This window comes from Bombina bombina, chromosome 3 (assembly GCF_027579735.1).
Source record: "Bombina bombina isolate aBomBom1 chromosome 3, aBomBom1.pri, whole genome shotgun sequence".
Classification (NCBI taxonomy): domain Eukaryota; kingdom Metazoa; phylum Chordata; class Amphibia; order Anura; family Bombinatoridae; genus Bombina; species Bombina bombina.
The window spans coordinates 133,235,440-133,245,766 of record NC_069501.1 but is presented as its reverse complement, the minus strand read 5'-3'; the positions used below and the strand labels follow the sequence as shown (position 1 = coordinate 133,245,766).

The following is a 10,327-nucleotide window of genomic DNA, read 5'->3' as shown; positions in this document are numbered from 1 at the left end:
CCCATTTCTTGTATGATAATTGCAAGGAACAAAACAGCTGTTCCTACAGATCAAAGATATTTTACTTTTTATGTAAAGAGTTGAAAAAAAAACTTTTTTTTTTCTTAAAAGATTGTTTAACATTTGCCAAAGTAAATTTACGAAAATAATGACAAGTTAAGCCTAATGCATACCTATTTATGGTATAAAAACTTGTAATGTGTACTCCAAATTTGCTTTGAAATATAAAGGGAAGAACGCAGACAGCATTATTTCAAAGTGTTTTATTATTTCTAATGACATATAATACTGCATAAATACTCTGTTATATGCACTTTTCAAAAAAAAGCGATAACTTAATATATAATCAGACAATGTATAAAAATAAATATGTTCATTAAATGTATTCAGAAAAAACTGTACCCTTTCACAGAAGGGAAGAAAAACAATACTTATGAAGTATATTTACTATTTACATAATAAAGTCATATTCTCAATCAGGCTATAAACCAAAACAGACACTCAATATATGGCTGCTTTGGAACAGCTGTGGATAAACCTGCTATCCTCAGAACTGTATGCCATTTTATCTCCATATTGTATTGGACATGTTTAGATATCTATGTACACAATATACTATATACTCAATAATAGCCAACATTTAGGAACATTATTTCCATTTTTATGGATGACAGAAGAGCTCAAAAGTTTGAGCAATATATTCTTTAGCTGAGTTTAAGACATAATCTCGCCTGATTACAGGAAAATCATGTCAAATATAAACTGAATATTTTTGTATTGCTTGAGCGTACTTGGTCTACCTAGCCTGTCCAAAGAGGGAGAATATGGCTTTATATTTCTATAAAAAATATACTGATACAATAGCAGCCATTAATCAATATAGCTCCTTTTCTGCTCCCGGTTTTTTCCCTTCCTAACTGAGGTAGGTTTACCCTGACCAAATACGAGTTCAAACAAAGACATCTGCATGCTTCACAATGGTATCCTAGAAGACAAGACAAGCCTGAGGTGTAATCTTAATATGTACTTTGGCCATCATATATTTGTCTTCTTCGCTTTTTCTTAACTTGTAACAGACATCTAAGGAAAGAACTAATAATGCTCCAGGGAAACTAGATGTGAACGATTTGGTGAGACTAATTTGCCATTCTTTCAAACCTACAATACACTGAATGGTGCACAACTACTAGCAGATATTTGTGCTGTTCCCTTCCAATAGTTTTCCATCCTTAGGCTTACATGTGTGATATACACACTCGACCTGTCTTCATGCCTACAGCACATTGCTTTTATCTGAATGAGCCTAAAAAACATTTTGAAAGTCAGATGCTGTCTAACTACAGTTGGACATAGTACAAAAATCTATCAAATGTTTTGGCTTTTTTAGAGAATCACAGCTGTCATGAGGCAAAATATTACCCTCATAGGAAACGCATTTTAGAAATCTCTTTTTGAAACCCTTTCCACATGTCTTAGAACAGGAAGACCAATCTCCCAGCTGCCACTGAGGACATGGTGTGTCCGCACATGGCCGAACGTCATCTGGTTTGAGTTCATTAGCACAGTCTGTTGAAGGCTGACCTTGTATATCTTTGCATTCTACAGGTCTTCTCTGCCAGCCCAAACCACAAGTCTTAGAACATTCTCCCCATTCCCCAATAACCCATTCTGACATAATTGTCTCTTTAATTGCATTAAACGACTCCTTCTTTTTATTAGACTTCTCCGTCTGGGCTGGTTTCTTCACAAAATAGATATATTTAATTTTCAGACGATGTGAATCGCCCACTGTAAGAACTTGGATGGTTATTGGTTCTTTAAGAGGATTAAAACTACGGATCCTTTCTAATGAAGCAGAGGAACCACTGTACCTCAGTATGTTGCCATTATGAGTAATATCTTGTTCCAAGGTTGACAATGTATAATCGCCATTGAGAATGTAAGAGCCATCAGCTGCTTTGATAGCCAAGAAACTGCCATCATGTCTTGAACCTCTGTTATTGCGTTGCTTAACCTCAATATTCGTTGCACCCGCAGGAATTGTAACAACATCATGATAACCAGGTCTGCAAAAAAAACAAAAAACACAAATGGTCAGCTGAAAAATCTTATGAGTCACTGCTCCTAAAATGTTATTTCTGGCTATTGCTGCCTATTCCTGTACTTTATTTTGAACAAATTACTTAAAGGAACAGTGTAATGTAAAATTGTTTTTCCGTTAATGTGTTTCCAATTATATACCAGCAGCAGAGTATAAACTGTATGAGAAATTGCTTCTTTATGTTTATTTTTTTATATGAAATAGCTGGCATTGTTCTTCGAGACCACAACCCATAGTTGAGCTTGCAGGGAAATCATATCTCCTTGTTTTATCACTTTCTATACACACACATTCTTTCTTATCTTATATGTCAGTATACTAATACAATACAAAGAAAGAACAACTGTAAATTAGTATTTTATAATTTACCTATCCTAATCCCCATTGGGAGTGTAATTTCTTCCACTGGATATATTTACACAGCTTTTCTATAGACAATACTTAGTATTGAAATTTTGAGTTTCAGTGGGGGTGCCACAGGCAAAATCTGATATTTTAAATACCAAAATAAATGTAAAGAAGCAATTTGTGAACAATTTAATACAGTCCAGCAGGGTATACTGGATCACTGGGAACACATTGAATGGGAGAAAAATGTAGGGTACACTGTCCCTTTAAAAAGGAAGACTACAAATTCCACCCTCTTAGTTTTAAAAAATAAGTACATTTTCTTCACAGTATCAGTAAATGTACCATGGTTTGCCAACATCTTTATATGAAGCAGGGCATTTAAGTAACATAACAAGCTATATATGAAACCTTAGATTTCATATTAAAATAAAAAAAATATAAAAAATAGCAACTCTAAACATTGCAAATTTTAAGTTTGATAGTTCATATTAACCAGTGATTAAAATTGGGACTATTCACTACATAAAGTTCAAAAACAATTAATTGCAGTTATAAAGGTTTAATTAGTAACTGATTTAGTGAACTTTAATCAGTGTTTAAATATAAACTTGAACACAATCCTTGAATTTTCTTGGTTTTTAACACAAGATAAATTCAGAGTAATTTCGTATGCAGGTAAAAGGTTATTGAATATTGTCAATGTTTCTAAAAATCTGCATAAATATTTTTAGGATTATAAGTAAAAGGCATGAAAGTCAAAATGACATTTCCAAGGTTCAGGTATATCATGCAATTGTAAGATTCTTCAATTTATTTCTTTTATCAGTTTTACATTGTTCTCTTGGTATCCTTTAATAAAAAGCATACCGAGGTAGGCTCAGGAACTGCACACATTAGAGCATTAGCTTTATGCACTTATGTCACTTTAAATAGACAGTAAAGTCAAAATTAAGCGTTCATGATTCAGATAAAGCCTGCAATTTTAAACAACTTTCCAATTTACTTCTGTTTACCAATTTGCTTCGTCCTCTTGGTATCTTTTATTGAAGAGTAAAACTAGGTAGGCTCATAAGAGTTCAGGAGTGTGGACGTGTCTTAAGTACTCTATGGAAGCAGTGTTTGGCAACATGGTATAACAAAGCTACCAATAATGTTCCAAAACACGGCTGCCATAGAGTACTAATGACACGTGCACACTCCTGAGCTCTTATGAGCCTACCTAGTTTTACTCTTCAATAAAAGATACCAAGAGGACGAAGCAAATTGGAAAACAGAAGTAAATTGGAAAGTTGTTTAAAATTGCAGGCTCTATCTGAATCATGAAAGATTAATTTTGATTTTACTGTCCCTTTAAGGCTAAAAAAAAAGTTATATAATCAAATAAAAAATGTATTAACCCTGAAATAGCACTACCTGACTATCTAAAGAGTTAAACATCACATGAAACGCACCTCGCATTAATAAAGGTGCCCGAAACTTTCTTGCAAGTGGATCCATTCCCACCACAAATTCCACACTTGTCATACTTCTTGCTGGAACCAACGATGCGGTCACAACCGGCTTTTACACATTGACCTTGGACACAGATGGAGGTCGAATCAGGGCTGCATGATGTGCCGTCAACTACCTAGCAAAACAAAAGAATTGCAAAACTATTTCAATGTCCCAAACCCTGCATGTGGCTTTTAACATTATTATTTTATTAAATTTACAATGATTAGTAGCAAAATAACATTTAATATTTACATACAACTTTTTGGGCTTTGTAAAATGACAGTGCTTGCTGTTGGTGCGCACTATATTAGTTCCCAAATCTCTTTTTTTTCACTGTATGGCCTTTATTATAATGGCACAGATTACTCATTAACACTATATTCAATCTGAAAACTCTTGTAAAAAAATATAATGATCAACGATGAATGCCACAGCATACCCAGTAGGTAACTGTATGATTACTATTTATAATACTAACTAGACTTGTCATAAACTTGTTCTTTATTATAAACACTAAAGACTCTGCTGCACTGTATGCCATGCTACCAATCTAATTAAAACAGAATAGTTTATTGCTGTTAATGCAAAATATAATGTATTTTAATTTAACGTCAACATTAACGTTTCATGATTCAGATAAAGAATGCAATTTAAAACAAACTTTACAATATAGTTCCATTATTATAATGTGCACACTATTTTTACATGCACACTTTGAGGCTCCTACTGCAAACATGCACAGCATATAAGTATATGCATTTTGTGATTGGCTGATGGCTGTCACATGACACAAGAGGGAAAATTGTATTAACTTTGAAGTTTGCCAGCAAATATTCTACTGCTCATTTCAAATTAAATGTAACTGCTAGATTTCAATATGCTAATTATTTTTTTTTTGCATGAAAAAGGTTGGCAAAGCTTAAAACAGAATGAAAGTACATGTTTCTGTATAACTGATATTCGGGAAGGAGTCTACTAGTTGATAAAGACAACTCCAACAGCGTTAATTATGAACAAGAAGCTTCTACAAGCATGTAAACAAAGCTTATGAAGAACACGAACAACAGTAGTGAACCTACCTTAGGACTTAATACGAAGAAATAGCCAGTGCCTTTAGCACGGCACACAAGCTTGCAACGATCTTTGGGAGACACGCCTGCAAACTTAGGCGTCCATTCTACTGCAGGCCCACTGCCAAATGGAGACTTGGAGAGGTCATTGTGAGCTTCACACTGCTCTTCTCTGAATGTTTTTCCTGTGAAAAAGATACAATATAAATTAGACTTTTGGCGAAAGTTCTGTTTTGGCACTTGTGTATGATATATTTGTTGGTTAGATGTAGCATACCATCATTATCTGGGCAGTCCTCAATGTTGCATGACCGATACTGAACCCGTTTCCCTTCACAGTATTTTCCACCATTTTGTGGAACAGGGCTGTCACACTCTCGAATAGAATATTGGACGCCTCCACCACAGGTTCTTGAGCATTGTCCCCACTGGCCCCAGGAGCCCCAGCCTCCATGAACTAGAGTCTATTTAAGTTAAAAGAAATTAGACAAATTAGTTACACGAATGACTAAAGTAAATTTACACAAAAGAATAAAGTAAATAAAAATAAATATTGTAATGTATGCATGTTGCAATATGTATTTAATTAACTAAATATGAAAATGTGAACTAGTTATAAAACAACTCAACAATTAAGTTTCAGTAATCAGTTTTTCTTCAGATATTGCGTTTTTCTAATTGAATCTACTTTTGGATACGGATATGAAAATTGAACTGGATTACTTATTTAATAAAAATGTTAGAGAAGAAAAAAAAATATTACCTCATAATGTTTTTTATCAGACTTGTTCAGGCACTTTCCATTAATGCACCATTTGCCGTCTCCACAACTGGTTCCATCTGCCCAAGGGAAGTGTTTAGTTTGGCACACGAGCAGTCCCCCAGAGACACCAGTGCACCACAAGGTCGTACACGTGCTGGCTGCATCTGGACAATGTCTGGACTCATCTCCAAATGTAAATTGGCACTGTTTATTGGCATCATACAATGTTCCAGGGAGATCTGAGGGGAGTTGGATTGGTCTGTGGGGTTTGTCCAATAAACACTCTCCTGAGAAAATAAAATGTTTGGGAATAATTAGTGTTTAAAAAAAAAGCTGTCAGTTAATTGTTGACTAACTGCCGAGTACATTTTACACTGAAACAACAAATAAAAAATCTCATTTGCAATGTTACATAATGCCACAAATTTAATTTCGCATTAAATCATGCATAACAAAAAAAAAAAAAAAAAAAAACTTGGCATTGCACTTTCCCTCAAGATTTTTTTTCATGGGGCATGTCCCTTTCCATCTGCCAAATTACAGTTTAAATGCTAGTATAACATTTTATTTTAGCTATATATATAATATATATCAATGTTCTTTTAAATGTCAAAAATCCTCACCATGCCCATTGTCCAAAAATGATGTAATCATATAAGCACTGCACAGAGACCAGGGTTCTTGGCGATCCAAATTTGAAAGCATTGAAGCCATCATATGAGAATCTTGATTTGCTGCATTGTAGCTTGAACATTGACTTGCCTCATCATGTGGCATATTAAACACGTGTCCTGAAACAAACACATTATGGTTAATTATTAGCAAAATATATATACTGAGGATTTAGTCAAGTATGTGAAGGACTTTCTTGTGTACATTTCACTGTATAGCTCATACTTAAAACTCAACAATGCTCTTCAAGAAGCAAACAAACTTCAGTTCCACAAAGATGCCCAACTTCAAACATTTCAAACATACCATCTGCTTAAGTATTTCCTCATCATAAAAGGTTACCCCTGAAGAATATATGTACTTTACAATATCCTGTGTGCTAATCTGGTAAAGATGATGCAGCTGCAGTCAAAACAAATATCTAAATCTTTCCATCTGGTGACTCAAGTATTTACTTATTTTTTTAAATAAACTTTTCCCTTTTTTTTTAAATTGACTTTTCACAGAACATCTAAGTTAGCTCTAACATTGCAATGGTATGTAAATGTGTGCTACCTAATTCATGGGCTGTGGTAAATGCTGCTTGCAAGCCATCGTCCTCAATGATAGAACAACTTCGTGTTGGGTCACATATTGTTCCAACATCGGCCATCCCAAGGGTATCACATGTCTTGGCACCGCAAAGATCCTATTTTAAAACAAGAAAAAAAAGTTTTATTATTAATTAGATTAAGGACAAAACTTTGGCAGGAACTGTCTTAACTGGCTGCAGGCCCTGACTCATGAAAACTATAAAACGTTTGGTAACATATGAAAACACATTTTTGAAAACCTAAAAAGTAATTTAGTAGAAGTCTAACAATTCTAGTGTACTGCTGCCAGACAAACCTTGATTTACAACTTATGTGACCATATGAGAGGGATAAAGGTTACTTTTCTAAAATGACATCTTCTTACCTGTCTTGTAAAAAGGACAGCTGTATCGTAATGTTCTGCATGCCGGTCACTGGGAGGATTATGCTGCTTCTGCCAGCTGCAGAAGTTTCGCAACGTCAGGGCAGCGTTAGAAGTCACATCAGGTCCCTTCTGTTCATCATAGATAACAAGGATTTTTACAACTACCAGGCTGATTGAATTTCGGATGCTGGGATGTTTATATAGCTTAGCAGCTACAGCCATCAGAGTTAGAAGATAATGTTTTAAGCTACTTCCATGGAATTCAGCCATTGATTGGTCAGCAACAAGCATGGTTTCCACATAGCGAGGACTGGACACAAACCTTTTTTTCCTTGTGCTTCCTGATCCTTTATGAAAAAATGATAAAAAAACGTTATTTTATTTTTAATATCAGCTTCAAACTAAATCATGTTTCCTCTATATTAACATGTAAATAAATACCCACATCTAAATTATCAGATTTCCTAAACACACTTCTGTTTTAGCATTTTAGCCTTTTAAAATTGTATCCATCAAAACCTGCAAAGCAATAAATCACTTTGGCTGCAGTAAAACCATCGTTGGCTTACTTCAACAGATATGAGTCACCTTCCATCTTTTTTACATTAAAGGAGCAGTTATTAAATCATTGGCTTCCACGTGTAATCATAGTGCAGGACTCGTGATTCCTGCCAATTGACCAACTGCATCTTTGACCCTGAAACCGCAGTACCTTTCTAAGACACTATACCCTTGTACTGACATTCACTCTCTCTACTAACACTTTCTCCATTAGGAGTGGCACAGGGATTAACTATTTACAACTCTAAAGGTAATTATTTAAAACACACTTCATGAATAAATCCATTTAACATAGACAAATGTTCTGTAATTAAAAAAAGTAATCATTATCCCTGGTGCCTAAATAAACTTGTGGCATAATGAATTTACTTAATCATTTTTTATGAATGGAAAATTATATGTTAGAAGCAGATTGTAGTACTTGTATGCACTAGAGAAGCCATGTATTCTTTTTCATAAAGCTCAATAAGACTGCAAGTACAAACTTGCTTAATTATTGCAGTGATATCATTTTTAAGCCTCCACGTTTTAACCTGTTATGTACAGCTTGCAACTTTTTTTCTTGGACTGCAGTTATAGAATTGCTTTGACATTTTTCAGATATACTTTAGCAGTCCTGTGCAATACCCTAAGATTTCAGTCTCCAACTCCTGTATATTTGTAGAGAATAAATTCACTAACATTTGAAGAAACTTGGTGATCTGCTCCATAGGATAAGAGTAAATTGATATTTTTATCACTGCATAGTTCTTTGATATTGAATTCAACTTATGTAATAGCAGTGGGCAATTCTACCCTGTAATTTGGAGGACACCCAGCTGAATGATAAGCTTCCAGGACAAATCCTTTTGGATTGGCCTGAAAAGAACCCATTCATATGTAATGTGACCAGTGTCCAAAATAGTTTTCCCCAATGAGAGAGTCTGGATTATGCTATTCTGTAAACTGCATCACTGATTTAATTAAATTATTTAAAGCTTTATATATTGTTATTAACCAATTATTAAAAACTACTGCTAGCCAAGTTGGACTGGCATTTTTTTTTTGTCTGGGTGGCTATACTTGTCACTAGCCCAATAGTGAAATTACATTTTTATTTAAATTTAAAAGATCAACTTTAAATATCTCCGATAAAAATAAATCTGAGATTTAATAAAAAGACAACACAACGATTTTATCAGCAATTAATGATCCACAAGCTGATCACAGAATTTAAATATTTTACAAAGGAATATAAACCCAGTATAAGAGGCATCTGCCCTTTGATCCAATATCCAGCCCCCCCCTGCATGTAGCAGCATCACCACTAAAAGACTGACTTGCACAGCAACGGGACTGTCACCCTACATACCTGGGGGAGTCATGACTTTCTGGGGAGGCTCCTCTGCTTGCCCCTGTTGAGGGACAGTGTCAGTCACTCCGCACTTGGCTTTAGCATGGCTGCGCTTGCGGATCAGATGGAGCGCCAGAGGGCTTGCAGGGTTGGAGCCATCCACTCTTAGGGTATGGTTGCTGGGCTGTATGAAGTACTCTTGTCCATTAAAGTAAAATGCCCCTCTGATGCCATTGCATAGACTCAGGGCAGCGCTGGAAGCAGTATCTCCATTAACAGTACCAGAGTAGAAGCATTTGCTTAGGTCGCCCATGGGTTCTGCAGCCTCTTCACCTAGTCCATTAGATTTGGGGCTACCAACATACTGCAGGCTGAAGTCCGGAGCCAGGAAACTGGGGTCTGGCTCTAACTCAAGAGTTATACTCTGCCCAAAAGCGTCCAGGCGATACACAACTTTGTCACTCTCAGGTAGCCCCTGGGCATCTTCCACCTTGACAGGGGCCACCAACTCTTCCTCCATAAGGGCGCCCAGGACCATCCTGACACACAGCAGAGCTGCCATACAGGGCAGCATACACCTCACACGACTCATCCTTAGTAACTTGCAAACAACTTTTCTGCTCACACAAAGTCTAAAAGTTTGCAAACTTGTAACAGTGGAGTGTTCTCAATGAAATCTCCAATAAATGGTTTGAAAGGAATCAAGTCTATTTTTGCTAGGTGCTCTGATGCTGCACACCAGCTCACTGAATGAATACAGATGGGAGCATGGCTTGGAGATTTCTGCAGCAGCCTGACACCCTGTGTGCAAATTTATGGGATTTTGTCGGCAAGCCTTCCAGAAAGCCCTCCCCCTCTGCTTTGAAGTCTGTGTGATCTCATCTCGTGCGTCGTCAGGAACAGCCCTTTTCCTTCTCCTGGAGCTTAGCCAGAATAATCAATCATGCAGGAAAGGGGGCTCACAAGGAAAAAGGGGGGGAGAGACTTTAGCTGGCTTGGAAATCACTGCAAGTTCCTCTCACTCT

General features: G+C 36.0%; 1 protein-coding gene across 1 annotated transcript; it reads right to left on the bottom strand.

Annotated features, from left to right (window-relative positions):
* Positions 1-248: 248 nt before the first annotated feature.
* ADAMTS1 (ADAM metallopeptidase with thrombospondin type 1 motif 1) lies at positions 249-10,073 on the bottom strand. Its single transcript, XM_053705993.1, has 9 exons — positions 9,321-10,073; positions 7,409-7,755; positions 7,007-7,139; positions 6,403-6,570; positions 5,780-6,066; positions 5,294-5,480; positions 5,026-5,201; positions 3,904-4,079; positions 249-2,066 (listed from the first exon to the last, which is right to left on the bottom strand). Exons 1-9 carry the CDS (start codon positions 9,892-9,894, stop codon positions 1,334-1,336), a joined length of 2,781 nt encoding a protein of 926 aa, XP_053561968.1. The 5' UTR covers positions 9,895-10,073; the 3' UTR covers positions 249-1,333.
* Between the last annotated feature and the right edge of the window lie 254 nt (positions 10,074-10,327).

Bases quoted from the DNA above. Each gene is read 5' to 3' on its own strand.
- ADAMTS1 (XM_053705993.1), bottom strand. From the start codon at position 9,894: ATGAGTCGTGTGAGGTGTATGCTGCCCTGTATGGCAGCTCTGCTGTGT. The intron at 4,080-5,025 runs GTAGGTTCACTA...TTGTTTTGCTAG, and splicing joins TCTTCGTATTAAGTCCTAAG to GTAGTTGACGGCACATCATG. The intron at 2,067-3,903 runs GTGCGTTTCATG...TTTTTTTTGCAG, and splicing joins GGCACCTTTATTAATGCGAG to ACCTGGTTATCATGATGTTG.